General features: G+C 31.6%; 2 protein-coding genes across 3 annotated transcripts in view; both read left to right on the forward strand.

Annotated features, from left to right (window-relative positions):
* Window position 1: 1 nt before the first annotated feature.
* LOC111051010 (probable tRNA (guanine(26)-N(2))-dimethyltransferase) lies at window positions 2-10,168 on the forward strand. Its single transcript, XM_022337417.2, has 9 exons — window positions 2-481; window positions 2,776-3,865; window positions 4,779-4,966; window positions 5,241-5,454; window positions 6,322-6,470; window positions 7,104-7,248; window positions 7,680-7,996; window positions 8,877-9,080; window positions 9,807-10,168. The coding sequence occupies exons 1-9, from the start codon at window positions 354-356 to the stop codon at window positions 9,952-9,954; spliced, it is 2,583 nt and encodes an 860-aa protein (XP_022193109.2). The 5' UTR covers window positions 2-353; the 3' UTR covers window positions 9,955-10,168.
* Window positions 10,169-11,439: 1,271 nt separating this feature from the next.
* The window catches only part of LOC111051011 (H(+)/Cl(-) exchange transporter 7), a 101,134-nt gene continuing 94,171 nt past the window's right edge, over window positions 11,440-18,402 (forward strand). For both annotated transcript variants that reach the window (XM_039433943.1, XM_039433944.1), the window contains exons 1-2: window positions 11,440-11,671; window positions 15,066-15,204. In XM_039433943.1, coding sequence (XP_039289877.1) covers window positions 15,172-15,204 — 33 coding nt within the window. In that variant the 5' untranslated portion in view covers window positions 11,440-11,671; window positions 15,066-15,171. The remainder of the gene's footprint in view (window positions 11,672-15,065; window positions 15,205-18,402) is intronic.

Consider the following 18,402-nt stretch of genomic DNA (forward strand, 5'->3'; position numbering starts at 1 on the left):
TAGTAATATGTGCTTGCTTTTCCTCAACCTCAGAAATGTTGATAAATATGAAGGAATACATCAATATAAATTTATTGTATCTTGAGAATTATCAAATTAATTGATAATATACAAGTCAAAATACTTTACATGTGAAATATTGTAGTAACTTATTCACAAGATTCAAAAGACATTGAATTCTCATGTTGAAGTTGGTAATAAATAATTGAGGTTAGAATTCCAGATCCGCATGTTTGTTATTACATTTAGGTTAGGAATTGAATTTGCCAAAAATTGTAATAATGTTCTTTAAGTTAACATTGAATTTTTGAATTAGAGTTTGTAAGCCTTGAATTCTAAGTTTTGTTAGAAATATGGCGAAATGTGATGATGCATCTAATGAGAATGAATTAGTTACAATAAAAGAAGGAAAAGCACAAATAATCAGCTTTTCCAAGGGTGTATTCTATAATCCAGTTCAAGAATTCAACCGAGATCTAAGGTAATTCCCAGCTTATCTCTAAATAGATTAAATTTTAATTTATATGTAATATAAATTGTATGTATTATAGTATTTGGTTGATATAAAAAATGTACTTACGACACTTTCCTTGAAACTTAAATCAACATTACTCAACTTTCTACTTGATCGTCTTTATCTGCAACCAGCTGGGCTAGATTAATTGTGTCACAGGTAGTTTTTAACGATATCGCTCATATTTTTCTTGAAATACTCGTTCAGTGAGTGGAAAGCTTTATTGATAATCCAGGAATCAACAAATATTTTGTTTGCCACAGAATGGGACATAGCTTGTCTTTCATGATTGTTTCAAAAACACCTTAATCAGTACTGCTTTCATAGAAATTGCTCTAGATCCATATGTTAACTAAGGATCACCCTTCTTATAAGTAGGTAAAATTCGAGCAGCCTTGAGAGCCTTTGGAAACTCCCCTTTTTTAGAGCGGACATTAATTACTAATTACTACTGAAAGGGGGTGAGCTATCATATCTGATAAATATTAAGCACAATTATTAAACTATTTCCGTACACATCTGAAAAATTTGATTCTTTAAAGCTTAGATCACTCTCAATACCTATATGAGATGGGCTGTGATGACTCCATTTGGTGAACCGATTGTATGTCTTGATAGCCTCTCCAGTCATTCATGAGAGTGCATCATCAGTCAACATCTGAAGTAGAATTTAAAATCTGATCCACCTCCTCCAGGATAGATCAGTTGATGTCATAATGAACTTTATGTGAATTTCATAATGGAATTGGTTTTACCAGAGACAAACTTAGGCTTATCCTTTTTCTATGGTTTTACTTAATAAGTCCCAAGCTGCCCAACATGAGTTTAGAGCTTGCTGAATTTTCCAAATATTGGCCTGTCTTTTTGCTTTGTCAACTTGCTGTATTAAACTAGTATAAACGAACTGTAGGCCTATGTCATACTGTAGCATTGTGTTTCATTGTTGTCTATTATATTAGCTGGTATGACACAGATAACATTCACCGGTTCCACAATGCTCTTATTACACTAGGGCACTAATTAGACATCTGCCGGATACCAAGATTTGGTGTCCTTATTTTTGTTTTATCTTCTTTATTAATACTAAAATTGAGAAATGATTAATCGAAATTGTAATGAACAAGCTCAAGAGATAAATAAATGCTATCTGACGTATCAATACAGGATTCTTATATTTCCCAAACTTTAATTGTCATTGTCATTGTAGCTTAATTCCCTTATTCTAAGTACAAATCTCCTTCACGGGCACTTCTGATGTCCATTCCACCGTCGTGCTTACAGCAAATATTGCATTTGATTAACAGTTACTCTAATAATTTCTTGGAGCGTCACTATCAAGCGTCTTTTCCGTCTGACCATTCAGTCTGGTGGAATGGACGCGACGGAATTTCTCGTCTGTAGACCAAAAGTGAGTGTCTCATATTTCGCGCATAAATACGATTGGAATAGATCACTACCTCCTTTACTCTCTATTCTGTTCGTAATTTGTTCCCCATAAAAGGTCATAAATCCTGTAACAAGCGCAAAAAAATTCCATCGAGTCTGCTGATTCCATAAAATTATATAATTACTTATATGCTTTGAACTGAAATGTATCAACAAATGTGTTGTTCACTTGACCCGATGTTTGATTTTCTAGTCTTAGTGTGTAGTCCTACAATAGTTAATCAAGCAATTTTTAAAATCTATTAAAACCGATGATATGTCAGTCAAGAAGAAATATTATATTGAAGACGATCCTCATCACAGCTCACACACAGGCTAGTTTGTTGATAAAAAGTATTATTCTACAATATTGTACATATTTCTACTTTTCAAATAGTGGCTGAAAATAACTAATTTCATTATTCCACATGTTAAGTATTCAATAACAGGCTCAATTCAGAATATGATTATTCATGAGCAATTTTCCTATAGGAACTATAATTCAAAATGTTTTAGATGAAAATTATCCAAAGTAGAAACTTTCTTGTTGATGGTAAAACCAGATAGAAATTTCGTTTTGATCTTTTTCAAGTTGTTGAATAGCTTGCAAAGCGTAAAACTGTGCAGAGCAGTCAAGTAATTTGTGATTGTTGTTCACCATCTTAGAATGTCTTTTTACAACTCATAAACCCAAGTAAGTTGAGCCGTGCCGAATATTTTTGATTTTGCTCAATTGTTAGTTTAATTAGTATAATTAGTCATTATAATTATAATGACTTGATGCAAAATTTCTGCATCATCTTCCTATTGAATATCAATTTTTTTTCACTTTTCAGCGTTGCAGTGATATCATTATTCTCTGCCGAGCATTGTAAACTGAAGCAAGAAAAATCAGACAATCTCAAACATGACTTGCCCAGAAGAGGAGTTGAGAGAAATAAATTTGATGAAAGTTCTCATTCTCTGTCGAGACATGGAATAACAATGGCTAAACTTGAAGAACTGCTTCGTGGAACACATTTTTTCCATCGTACAGAGACATCTAACTATAACTATAGCTGGAACATAGAAATGCTTTCAAACTTCGAAATCGAACCACATGATCCATCAACAAAAGAAAAAATGACAAAGGCTTTTAAATTTTTTGAAATTGTTGTGAAGCCAGTTCGAAGGAAGCATATTAAAGATGCTGCACCAGTGTCAAATACTGTCAAAAACTCAGACAGAAAGAAGCAACGGCATTTGAAAGTATATCTCATGTTAGTAGATGTAGATATTTTGAAGAATAGTTTTGGATACATTGATAATGTAATCAATGATACTAATGCTTCCTCAAATAAAAATAAGCTTGAGAAAGATTTAGAAAAATCATCTCACAGTATTATTGAAGCAAAACTGGAGAACGCAAAGATTGTGCAATCCTCAACAGAATATCCTGAAAATAGCTCATTAGAAATGGGTGAAACGTCAGATTTGAATTGGTGTATTTCGATAACAAGCAATGATAAAAAAGTTATCGCAAGAAAACGGTTTTGCATCGTCCCACAAGGATTCGATGAAGAGAAAAATATTGAAAACAGTCAGTCAACATCAGATAAAGTTGGAGAAGCCTTAAAAAATGAACAATCGCTGGCTGTGGAACCTTACTTTCAAAAAATAGAGTTTGTGCTAGAAAAGCCTCAATCACTTGTATTCGAAATCGACAAACATTTGAATAATAAAGATTGTGAAGACACCGACATCATTATTCAAGTTACTAACAGCAGATCGTTGGTGGAAAATACTGTAAATTCATTCAAGGAAGATGAACAAGAAAGTGACATAAAACCACAAACTAATTCAGCCAAATCGAAAGAAATTAGTGACCACAACTTGGAAGAAAATTTTGTATTTGCAGATAGGAAGCCACCTGGTGAGAAATATGAGGTGAGTTATGAGAAATGTTCTCTTGTAATTAATTTAAGCAATATCATCGAAATATTCCTTACTGACTTCAATCTCATGAACAGTAATTTCTTGCTTGTTTCAAGAAATCATGCTTGAAGCTGACACTATAGTGATAGTTATGAGAGTCTTTAATTCAAATTCTCCTCCATAAGTCTTCTTTTTCATCGATTATGTGTTTCATAATCTACTTGAAATACCTAACTAAATTTTTATTTCTTTGATTAGTCGTGTTTTATATGTTACAAATAATAAGCGTGTCTATAGTTTATCTGTTGGTATTGAACAATATTTTTGACAAATTCGTTGATATTTTTAATTAATTTTTGACTTTCATTCCTTAAAAATATCGATGTATTGAAATTTGAAATAATTCTCTTCTCATACCTAAACCAAATAAAAGTCACTTCATGAAATTCTTTTCTTATTTAGCTCCAAAGTTCTACAACCTGCTGCCTTTGGAGATAAGGCAATGCAAGATACGATCAAGATTTTTGAGAGATATCAAGAGATTTGTAATGGAATGTGAGAATATAGATACCTTTTTTTAGAATTCTCATGTAGCCTAATAAACTTGCATATCATAATATTGTACAATATACTTCGAAGCTGAAATTGATAAACTTCATATGCGACTGTCGGCCTCAGTAACTACTTTTTAGCGCTAGTTTTGTAATCAATTTTCTTTATCACCATCTCGAACAGGTCTAGTGCCTCGAGATGCAAATATTCAATTGGCATTTCATTTTATTTTGTAATAGTATTTTCCCATGTTATAAAATTTGTATTGCTTTTATTATGCATTTCTAAGAAGTTGTATTTTTTATTTCTGCCAATTAAAACAAAAATATCGATGTATTGAAATTTGAAGTAATTTTCTTTTCATCTGGTGCAGGATGGAATCAAAATTCTTGAAGCACTGTCCGCTTCAGGATTACGTTCTATACGTTATGCGAAGGAAGTTCCAGGTGTTGAACAAATATTTGCCAATGATATATCACATGCTGCGGTCGAAAGCATCAAGAAAAATGTCGCGTGCAATAATGTTGAACATTTGGTCACTACAAGCAACGTCAATGCAATGTAAGTAGGAATTAGTGAACTATTATCATTCTAAAATGGGGTTTGGCATGCTCATCATTTGATTGCCCCTTGATATCACATGTTTAATCTTTATCACATTTTTATTTTTCAGGCAACTTCAATGCAATGTGAGTTGTAATTTATGAATTATCATCATTCCAAAATGAGGGTTTGGTATGATTATCAATAGATTGTCCAATGATTTCACACTGTTTAATCTTATATCAAGTTATAATTATTTCATTGTTCCAATAATGTTTGGTTCTGATTTCAGATCTCATGTTTATGAAGAGAAGTTCGATGTTGTTGATTTAGATCCGTATGGATCAGCTTCTCAATTTCTGAATGCAGCTATTGAGAATCTAGTAGATGGTGGACTGATGCTTGTGACTTGCACTGATATGGCTGTATTGGCGGGAAATGTTCCTGAAGCCTGCTATGCCAAATACGGAGCAATGCCCTTGAGGAACTCCGCTTGTCACGAAATGGTGAGATATCGGCCTTGAGAGCTATTTTAAAATGAAATATGTGATAGGCTAATTAAAACTCTAGTAATGAAAAACTCGTTGCTTCAATTTGTGTTCTCGGACGGGCACGATAATGGCCTTCTCGTCTGAAATATAACAGTCTGATATCACTCTCGTAAGGGAATTCTCACCAATGGAGCCTACACAATTATCATATTATTGAATAATATCATTATCATTGAAGCGGCTTATCATTAAAAATTACTTAGAGGATAGGAAAATGCAATTCAAAATATGGTAGGATTAATTTCGTTTTTCTTTGTTATAATTATTCGAATTTATGGAAGTCTCCTAGGTATTAATGTAATAGCACCCGGAGGGTCCCAGAAAATATGATTCCAATTTATATGTATAACAAGGGTTAAGTTACAGCAAACCAGTTATTAGAACATTATTCCAGACTTGATGATTGTAATAGATTTCTCACTCCATCCAACGTTTCCCGTAGATCTGTCAGTGTAGCATAGAATCGGTGGATCCCGTACAAGGAGGATCTATTATGAATTCATTTTTCAAACGTCAAGACCAGTTGAGTTACTTTGAGACGAGATGAAACTTCTCATCTTCTCTATTTCAGAGATTTGTTATTATGATGTCATGCGACAGTAATTTCATTAATATTGACCTTGTTATATTGAATATATAGTATAGATAAATTTAATTTCAAAATTTCAGTTTTAGATTTTAAATCTAATTTCAAAAGTTACATTTTCAAGAGGGTTCCATCCTAAAGGTGTCAAATATACTATTGTCTAAACTGTAATAGACTGAAGGAAACGTAATGAAAAAATATATTTTCCGGCAATAAATGACTGTTATTTTTTCCAGGCCATTCGAATAGTGCTGAATTGTATACAAGAGCATGCTGCTGACTACAATAAGTACATTGTGCCTCTCCTATCAATATCTGCTGACTTCTACATTAGAGTTTTTGTAAAGATCTATTCCTTTGATAAGATTGATAAAATCGCCAAGAAGTAAGTGAAGTATAAGCCTAACATATTGAGTTGTAAAGTAAACACTAGAAAACTTGATCTGAACGAAATTATGTTGACATAATTGGCCAATAATGGGTCAATTCTAATTTTAAACTGTGCTATATTTAAGTAGGTATGAATAGTTGATTCCGTAGGCCTAAGGTTCAACTCAGCATAGCCGCCAACTTTAATTCTGTTTCAATTTGAATCATTTAAAGTTCTATAAATTGGACAAACATCTGTAAAACATTCCAAACCAAGGACACAATGGGTGTCCATGTTTTTCTTACTATGTTTTATTTTTTAATGTTTTCATTGTCCTGTGGAATTGTTAGAAGTTATATGTAAACTACTGTACAACTATAATGCTCATCAATTTATTACTGCTACTTCAATTCAATTAAAAATTCAACTTACATTCAATGAATCAAATTTTGGGGAAGGATCAGTTTTCGGCTGTGCCTTTTGAACCTCCCCAATTATTTTTCCTATTAATAATTGCGTATTTTGAATCAATAAATGAATTATAAACCTAAGTTGTGTAAGATGCGTGTTTATTTGCAACTCACTTCAATGCTTTTAATTTATTTATAACTTTTTCATCTGCAACATATTTCTGGTTTTTTGTTTCAGTGGAACTTCACTTGTTCATCAGTGCACCGGTTGCCATACTCTCCGGCTGAGCGAACAAACCATCTTGAACCATTCAGACCATGGAAGGACACCTGTCACTGAGATTTTGAACAGATTCTGTGATCATTGCGGAAAACGTACTGTTGTAAGTATTTCCCGAGTATAATAATAACAAGCGTTTCAATTATTTTACTAAATGTTTTCTTTAATAGTCTGTGTGATACACTATATTATTCAAACCTTTGAAATTACATTACTGATATTGTAGTGATTGTTCAAACCTCATTTAATAATAGTAATATAGAGTGACCTGGCTGGCTCAGGTCTGGTGTCAGAATCCATTTGAAATTATATGTCCAACATTAATAAATTTCATTTACCAAAAAATATTTATTACGAACCTCTTTAAGGTGAATAAGAATATTATGAAATGGCCTATACAATAAATATCTGCTTCACATTTTTGAAAATTTGTTGATCCTTACTTAGTCTGAGAAATACAAGCTTGAGAGAATATGTCATATTTGAAGTCCAACCAGAGTTTGTATTATACATTGGTTGAATGGTTTGTTGCAGTTAGGAGGTCCAATCTGGTTTGAACCCATCCATGACTTGGAGTTTGTTGGGAAAGTGCTGTCTGTCATTAAAAGTCAACCATTCAACACAATGAAACGTATGGAAGGCATGCTCAAGTTGATATTTGAAGAGTTGAATGATGTGCCTCTATACTACACTGTTGAGTCGTTGTGCAGCAAAGTACATTGCGAAGTTCTGCCGCAAATTGTATTTCATTCAGCAGTACTGAATGCCGGATATGACGTCACACTATCACATTGTGCTCCGAATTCCTTGAAAACGAATGCTCCTGCATCTGTGATTTGGGATATTCTGAGGTAAGTTTCTGCTTTATTATTGGGTATATTCTATACTTATAATTGAACTATTGTCTCGTGTGTGATGAATAATAATTGTTAATAAAAATACGTTCAATTAACACTGTCAATTTCGCTTTTTATTATTGTGCACCGGACTGCAATTTATTCACTCATTTATTACAAACCAAGGAAGACTACAAAATGCATTAAGCGGTTAAGCCCAAAACAGTCTTCACTACTATTAACAATCATATTAGCAACTTACTAAGAAAAAAATAAGAAATGCAGTAGGTCTACATGCAATTTACAAAATGCAGAAGAATAAGTGTAAGAAAAGCATAATTAATTAAAAGTAAACTAAGTATAAGTAATAAATACAGTATGATGATAAGAATTTATAAAAATAATACAATTGAGGATAGAAAAACAGGTTGAAAAGTTATTGGTTTTAATAGTGTAATTTTTAACAGTACTGTATTCTCCAATATGAATCGCAATTTCAACAGAGATTCTTCAAATAAATCAATCGTTAGTTAAATATTGTGTAGTATCTTTTTATTTTTATCAATCAATTTGACTATTGTTCTTTAATCTAATAAGTTGAGTTGGTGCAACCCAGTGAGATCAATTTCGTATTCCGGATAAGATGGAATGATAAACTGCACCAAGATATTGGCCCGGTTGCACAAAAGTCTGTTGAATTTTAACGATGGTTAAATGCTACGAGTATTAATCAGAGAAGCATTTTTCCCTTGGTATTCGTGGCATTTAATCCCTGTGTTTTGTATATTTGACAAGTTATATGACGATTTCAATGTACGTGTTTCAAAGAATACAGTGTTTTGTTTAGAGCATAATATTCAATAGGTAGTCAAATTTATCTTTTGATACTTTGCAGATGTTGGGTGGAAACACATCCGGTTAGTAAGAAGAGACTTGTTGAAGGATCAGTAGCGTTGGCGTTACTGCAGAAGAAACCGTCGTTGAAAGCTGACTTCACTGTCAATTCGAAAGCGATCAGTGAATTGAAAATGAATAAGGTTTTACGTTACCAACAGAATCCTCAACCATTTTGGGGACCTGGATGCAGAGATAGAACCAAGTAAGTAGAATAATTTTATATTCTATACTATTTTGAAACATTTCATCCCATGTACTTTGTACCTCCTTAGTACTTGTAACGGTTTTATATATTGATCATGTATTATATTGTGGTGTAGTATTCTGGTGTGTATTTCTAGATACTTATAGTATTTCTAAATAAAATTGTGGAAGAGAATGTTTCTCAATGGAAGAATGTAGAATTGGTCTATTTTTTCTTGTGAACAATAAGTTTTACTTTCAAATGAAAAATACTTAGCCTACTACTTTTTTTGTTTACATATTTCAATTTCAATTTTCTAAAACAAATTCTGTCCACATCTCTCCCTCAAAATTTGTACAAACTTGAAATATTTATAAGAGTAAAACCCAAATTTGCTTCATAGACGAGATGTTTTTCATATTGGTGGAATTTTTCTCATGTTCATTCTATAACTACAATAATAATTCTATATTGATTTCATCCTGTATCAAGAATACGGCAATTCTATATTGAAAAACTATTCATCAAGCCATATTCATCTTATAACAATGATATTTTTTTAGAATTTAGTTTGTAGTTTTTAGAACATGTTGTAGTAGGCTTTTATAAAACTTGGGCATTTAAAAAAAATTCTCACATAAAAATATTTTGCTTGAAATTTCCTTGATTCTTCTCTCTCAAATATCTTCTCTCTCAAAATCTGGGAAGTGTATTCAAATAGTAACACTCTGTTCTGCTTTTCAGCTATCCGTCTGAAGAAATGAAAAACAAACGACAAATGAACCAAAATAAAAGAAACAAGAACAAAAAGAAAAGGAAAGTTGATGATACATCTTCATCTTTAATAATAAAATCCACTCCTTCCGACAATGAGGACTCGTGTAGTGAATAATACAGTGAGTGAGAACTACAGGCTATTCTGTTAAAAATCACCTTGAGATATTCTTAAACGTTTTATACCAAGATTTCTAACAAGCTACTGTTACAGATATTTCCAATGTATATATTCATTCATATTTTTAATATTGACAGTAATGTCAAGCGATTGTAAATCATTCATAGCGATTCACATTTACCTTATAATAAAGTTTATCTGTTGGATCGAATGCTCTTATTCTGTGTCCCGCCTGCCCACCAATCCTAACCTCAAACTTAGGAAATGTGTTTTATAGTGTAAGTGTAGGCTTTTTTGAAATATCATAGATAAATTAATGTTTTAAATGAATCATTGTAGCCTACTCGTATAGTCCCCAGTTTTTAGTAATTGAAATTGTATCGTTGGCCCCATACATTTTAAAGATTCCAAAAAAATTCGTTGTTGAAATCCCATTTCCATAAATTATTACTTTCAAATATTAATAATAATCTTTTTATCAAATAAAGATAGACCACCAAAATGTGCCGGGTGTTTTACAAGGCAGTTTAGTGAGGTCAATTGAATGAAACACAATCCCCCCAAGGTCTTGCAATATTACACTATTATGCTTTTCTGTTTTGGGACTATTTAAAAATAACGTTTTTGCCAAACGACTCCTATATGTTATGCAGTTAACAGCAGCCATTGCAACAGAATTTGAAGTCTTGAACAACAATAAAAATATATGCTGACATATTGATTCAAGTGTAAAAACGCTATGAAAAATACATTGACGTTAGTTGGAAAGTTTTTGAAAAATGCTATATGTATCAAATTAAGTTTGGATTAATTATTTGTTTTTGATAAATGTTACTTGATCGGTAAACTGACATATGTATGTACTGTCATAGACATGAATTATTAATTCCGATAGACATGTACACAGTACTGAAATTGTATTTATTATCCATTTGTACAGAATCACTCATCATTAAAACCCTTCAATATTCCTCTTCCAAATTGACAATATTCAACTGTTTTCATTCATTATGGAGCTTCACAATATCAACATATATTCTACAAATAAATGTAATTTTCACTATTAATCTCAGTAGAATTTTCTTTCAAATCGCCTTTTGTATGTGTCAATTCAATTTAATTATTGACGTTCTACTAGAAAGTAATCAATTAAATTTCCTTATAGTTTGACATTGATTAACACTATTATCGCATGGAATAAAAACGTGAAAAATGTATCTTTCCGTGAATTCATCTTAGTTCCTGGACTCTTCATGCTGTTTATTAAATCAAAGAATCTGTATAAGTATATTGATTTTTTGAGCTCTGTAATATTGAAGCCCAGTTTCAATATTATTTCGATATAAAAGTATCAGTAGTATTTCAGCATCAATAGAATTTTGTATAATTTTCCCATATAGTTTCTTGTGTATCAAATTTTGACGGATGAGATGAGTAGCCTACACTAAGTTTCTGAATTACTGGAATAGGACGTCTGCCAGAACTGTTCAGTATATATATTTTGACACAGTTGATCGATAAAATCAAAGCCAAGATCTAAAAGGCAACTTGGCAGAACCTCCATCACCTAAAGAACTTGAAATCATGTGCCAAATTGAAATGTCATTCATTTCAAGGGAACTGAACTAGAAGTGTATTTTTTATTTAATGTCAAGTTTGTGATAATAGTTGAGAAAAACTAACATTCATCTGGATGGATGGGATTTGCTTCATTGTGAGTTTATTTATTCCATAAAATAATTGTAGATAATTTTTCTCTCTAAGAAGCTGAGTTATTTCTGTGTAAGAGTGAATTATCGATTTATTTTGGGAAGCTATTTACTCGTTCTTTAAATATCATCGAAGGATGAATGACATTGACTCAATATTCACTTGCGTAGTTTCGCTGATAAATTACATATCTTTACATAATTACCGGTTTTGATTCTGTTTAAAATATTGTGAGAATAATTTATGTTCAATTTTTCAATTATTCCGAAATAAACTACTCTACACACCATGAACTTATAGGTTATTCTCTATGAAATTATATTCATATTGATTGGCAAAACTCTAATATAGTCGCTCTAACAAAATTTATATTTATCATAGCTCCAAAATTGTTTCCACGCAATTTCAATTTTTCGTTTTCGATAAAATTCCACATAGGCTGATTAATTGTTATATCTTATATTCATCATAAATTATATTCCCAATTAGAAATTCTGTCAGTTATTTGCTGAAATAAACTACTCTACACACCATGAACTTATAGGTTATTCTCTATGAAATTATATTCATATTGATTGGCAAAACTCTAATATAGTCGCTCTAACAAAATTTATATTTATCATAGCTCCAAAATTGTTTCCACGCAATTTCAATTTTTCGTTTTCGATAAAATTCCACATAGGCTGATTAATTGTTATATCTTATATTCATCATAAATTATATTCCCAATTAGAAATTCTGTCAGTTATTTGCGATAGTTGTTACTACTTTGAAATATACATTGCAACATTATATAATATAATATATAATAATATAATATATAATAAGATATAATATATAATATCTTATTTTGAAAACAAAAATTACAAAAAACCGAAGAGTAAAATCAGTCACATTCAACCAGGCTACTGAATGATTTCATTCCAGTTACTGATTAGGAAATGCTTCACTCTCACTCTCTTAGAATTACATTCATATATGTTCATTCAGTTTCGTTCTAATCTGGCTGTTATGATATGAAAAACGTAAGATTTCCATAATGAATTCAATCCCAACTCTTGTCCACTGTAGCCTACTCTTAGCTCTATGCAGTGAATCTACAATGCAGTGAATTGCTGTCTTAGTTGCATCAAGATTATTTATCATAGCTCCAAGATTGTTTCCACGCAAATTCACTTTTTCATTTTCGATAAAATTCCACATAGACTAATTAATTGTTGTATCTTATATTCATCATAAATAATATTCCCAATTAGAAATTCTGTCAGTAATTTGCGATAGTTGTTACTACTCTGAAATATACATTGCAACATTATATAATATCTTATTTTGAAGACAAAAATTACAAAAAACCGAAGAGTAAAATCATTTACATTCAACCAGGCTACTGAATAATTTCATTCCAGTTACTGATTAGGAAATGCTTCACTCTTACTTTCTTAGAATTACATTCATAAATGTTCAGTCAGTTTCGTTCTAATCTGGCTATCATGATATGAAAAACGTAAGATTTCCATAAGGAATTCAATCCCAACTCTTGTCCACTGTACTATTAGCTCTTCACTGTCTTAGTTGCATCAAGATCAATGCAGATTAGAAAAATCTAGTGAATTAATAACTATATAAGTACCTATTATGTCTACAGATATGTCAAACTGAATTTCATAGAAATAGAGTTCCAATGTGTCTAAAATCATAAAACAATCGCACCATGATCAAACACAAGTTCTGTGCTGATTAAAAATATCACATTAGGAAAAGCTCAAAATATTGTGAACATGTTTCAAGGTGGGACAATATTTATTTATCACATTCCACAATCACAATATACAATAAATGATTGGGGGAGAATCAACAGGATAAACCCAAAAATGTTTCTCTCCCTAATTTTGATAAAAATAGTCCAAATGAGGTTATGAAAACTTTTTTATAAAGATCACAAATATTGTTTGGAATAGTGTTGAAATTTTCCAAAAAGTTTTACAAGCCCTAAGCTATAGATCACAGGATTGCAGCATGCTTGTTCAAAATTGGTGTGTTTTTTTTCTAGTAGCCTATAAACCTGCTAGTTATAATGAAAAAAAAAACAAACTGATGAACATTCATTCACACGCCGTGCACATTTTATCAATCAGTCGGTTTCCACTGTAATCGGATCCCTAATCCCTTATCGAACAAGTGTTGAAAAATTGATTCAAGTTCTACTGAGAAACTACATTCCAAATTCCTGAAGTTTTTATACCCAGGTAAACAGTCCTTGCATGTGATGAAGAAAATGGCCTGGAAATTTTTCTTTGCTAATTTTCAACTGATGCACGATAATGGAGAGTGAAAATTGACGAATCTATAAAATAGACTGTCTATCAAGCCTGAAATCATTTGACATTCAACACTCCATCAAGTGTCAAAGAAATTTTTGGATATTGAATGAAACACTAATAACAGCCTCTATACAGTATAAAGGTTAGTATTGATTTTGTAGAATCAGTAGTTTTTTTTTGTACTATTAGGCTAATTTTATATTGGCTTTGAAAGATTCTTAAGGGGCGTACAGATATACGCGCCGCGAACATGAGCAATTCACTTTTAATCAGCTGATTATATCTGTATTTTTACAGAAACGGTAAGATACAGGTATAAAAAGCTAAAAGCTTGGCATTAGCTGATTAAAAGTGAATTGCTCATGTTCGCGGCGCGTAAATCTGTATGCACCATAATATGCGAGTAACTCTTTTTGTATGTTTTCATAAGCATCTCTTCTGATTACATTTAGAATTTATTGATTTCTATTACTCTACTCATCAATCTATTTTCATAATGGAAAAAGTTTTCGAGAAAAAATGTAGTAACTTATTTCTTGAACTTATTATTGGACAAGTTCTCAAAGCTCTGTTCATGTCATGTTTCTAAAACCTTTCAGTCATCCATAACAAGTATGTTTTGTAGGAATCAAAAAATCTAGTATTAACTGAAAAATGTGGTGAAAATTTTTTTGTTTCAGTTAGAAGATATATTTTTAGAATTCATGCTAGGTGTATCTTTAGTTGGGAATAGTTGATCATTTGGTTCACATTTATAACAGAATTATTAATAATACTGTACTGTGTAAAAAATTATGGTCTTAGGAATTACTAAGATTCCTCCAATAACGTATACCACTTATATTTTTTGGAAATGGAAGTAAATGTTGCAGGGAATATAAATTATTTATTATGCCATTGTCATACATGTTCAAGCCGTGATGGTGTGATAATAATCAGAAAGCTTGTTATGATGGCTAGAAGTATTTTATCATTGTTCGCTTGTAACAACTTTATTCGATCAAGGATCTTTCTCAATCTTGAAATCAAACTGGAAATTATTTGTCTTAAACATAAAAATACCTCTATCTTTTTCAGAATGCAAGCTTTGTGCTGAAGAAGGGTGGGTGATGATAGGTCGAGGCGCTCAGCAGTTTGATGATGTCAGGCCTAGTTCGATTCTGAGAGTAACCTTCCTTCCAGCATGAGGGATGGGTCTTTGGAGGCCCCCGAAATTGTAAGTAGATTTATACAATACAATTAATAACCCGTTTATTTGATGAAACATAAAGAAGATTTTATAATCTAAGATTTTATCAAAACAATTTCAATAATATTGCATGTGTGCATAATCTTTCAATTTCATTACGGTATACATTAGCGTAGGCCTAAATGTAGTATAGACTATACTGAACTAGCCGTCAGGCTCGCTTCGCTCGCCATATCCTTCTAGCCAGAGGGCTCCGCCCCCTGGACCCCCGACTGGATCGTCCAAAAATGAGATCAGCGGGCTCGCTTCGCTCGCCTGCATGTAGACCTCAGCGGAACCTCTGTACCGAATTTGAACGTATTATGTCAATTTGATCTCGAAATACACCTGTTACTATATCAGCGTATCTTTGGCGAACAAAATTTTTCCACCTCAGCTAAACCTGTGTACTGAATTTTTTTAAATATATTTCCATCAATTATTGAAAAAGGTGAGGAAACGCAGAAAAGCTGAGAAAACGCTAATTTTGGCTAATTGGATAAATTGGTATTTAGGAGGTCCTGGATAAATGCATTTCAATCTTCAACTTGGTGCCAACCTAACAAAGTCAAATCAACTTAATGCCAACCTGACAATATTTTTAATTTAGTTACCAGAACAATACAAACGTATAATATAAAATAATAGTTCAATAATATTGACTCATTATCAATTATTTTCTAACATTTCGAAGAGGTACTCTCTCTAGATTATAGTTCTATATTAACATATGGTATGGACATTTCAATTATAGTTTTAAGATATTGGAATAAGAAGAATATACATGCTAAAAGAACTTTAAACCCTTAAAAACCACCCTTAGAGTTAAAATATCGCCAAAAGATTTCTTAGTGCGCCTCTAAAGGGCCAACTGAACATACTTACCAAATTTGAACGTTTTTGGTCCGGTAGATTTCTAGTTCTGCGAGTGAGTGAGTGCCATTTCGCTTTTATATAATATAGATTCGAAAATGTTCAATATCTTACATCTAGTCTGAAATATGGCCATATAAATTGAAATACATAAAATAGAATTATAGTAACCTTTGAAATTAATAGAATAATAGAGTAAAAATACAATAATAATATTATTATATTATTATTCTATTAATTTCAAAGGGTATTATAATTCTATTTTATATATACAGGGTATTTCAGAGAAACGGGAAATTTTGAAAGTTAAATAATTTCAAGTAAAACAAATCTTTAAATGTAGTTTTTCATACCATTCAATAGTAAAAATAATGCCATTTTAGAATTAATAATACCGTAACATTTATTTTTTGAAGATGACATCTTGCAGGTATGTTCCTTTTCTACGCAAACATTCCTGTAGACTCTTCATCACATTGCATGTCCATGCATGGTTTGACGTAACATTACAATTGGAATTTGAAATCGCTTCTCGAATCTTGGCTTATTATCTTAATTCTGCAACAACGGAAGAATTGAAAGCCAATATTCGATTTCAAATTCCAGTTGTAATGTTACGTTAAACCAGGGCTCTCCAACCTACGGCCCGCGGATAGATTTTGTCCGGCCCGCCGAGAGTTATTGCAACCGATTTTTTTAAATATATATTTACACAAAGAAGGTAACCTACTTCCATTTTACAGTTCTCTCTTCAAAAAATAAAAGTTACGGTATCATTTATCCTAAAATGGCATTATTTTTACCATTGAATGATATGAAAAACTTTATTTGAAGATTTGTTTTTCTTGAAATTATTCAAATTTCAAAATTTTCCGTTTCTCTGAAACACTCTGTGCAAGAAAGAAGCCCTGAATTCATATATTTTAAAATTAAAATACTCTACTCAAGTCGGTCATGAGTGAAGTAAATAGATCAAGTTCTATGTAATTAATTGTAAAATAATATGATAGGTATGAGTACGTTGTACGTTAATGGTACTTTGATTTTCAATTTTTATGTATGAGTATGTGTATATAGTATATGTTTAGTATCATAGAAAAATTGAATACCACATGAATATTAAATGTAGCTCTACTGTATTTGCTATTAGCCTATACTTTGTTTATAAGTATCTATCTATATTTTCTCGACACTTACTAGACTGAATCATTGCCATCTTTAGATACTCACACTGTATAACTCAAATATACCTTTCACATCCTGTTGAAACTCCATTCGTTTGGATTATCATGTTGCTTTATCAACCATTATTTTAATTAAATATATAATTAATTAAATTATCATAATTCGATTAGGTAGAGCCAACCCTAAACATAGTGCCAACCAACGTGAACATTCAATGGCACCCATTACATATATTGAAATTGAGAAACATATCTTCTAAAGCTTGAAAACTTCTATCACAAACATACAAAGGCCAGGTTGCACAAAAGCCGGTTAAATTTCAATCCTGATTTATTTCACGAGAACCAATCAGAGAAGGCTTTTTTAAAAAGATGGCTTCTCTGATTGGTTCTCGTGGAATTAATCACGATTAAAACTTAACCGGCTTTTGTGCAACCGGCACAAAATGATTAAGTTCCCGCTTTTCCCTTGTTTTAAAATTTAGTACTTACAAAGTTGTATATAAATTCAGCTGTAAACACTGAATGTAATAGCTATAGCGAGATCAATCTGGCAGTATTACTTCTATACAAACAAAACCCTTCTCTTGTTAACATTGCTGACAGTTGGTAGTGAATCTCACTATAGGACATAATTGTCCCTTTGCATGGTACTTGACCCACACAAAAACAAAGAAGGTCAGGCACTATACTGGAAAATTGTGGAGTGGAGAACTAGAGTAGAGCGCTTTCCAAGTAGGAACCTGTACTTCATGAAGATCGAAATTTGAGTTTAATGAGTATTCTAATAATTAGAAATAGTTGAATAAATCAGTACGAAACAAAATTATTATTAAAAACATGTTTGAAATGGAAAAAAACTATCAGTAGCAGGGTAAGTGAGATTTCAAAGACAATTCTTCATTAAAGTAGTAGGAGAGTGAAATAAGTGAAGAGTAGTTTTACATTGGAAAAAATTCTGGACATACCGCATATCAATAGAGGATTAAGTGAGATTTAAATGGTCCAGCAGAAGTAGAATAAGTAGAAGTGAAAAATAGTAGTGAAAAGTTACTTGAAAATAGAAGTACTCGTATATAGAATAAAGAACTGTAACTCTATCAACCATTGTACAGAATGATTTGTTTTT

Source organism: Nilaparvata lugens, chromosome 8, assembly GCF_014356525.2.
Source record: "Nilaparvata lugens isolate BPH chromosome 8, ASM1435652v1, whole genome shotgun sequence".
Lineage (NCBI taxonomy): Eukaryota > Metazoa > Arthropoda > Insecta > Hemiptera > Delphacidae > Nilaparvata > Nilaparvata lugens.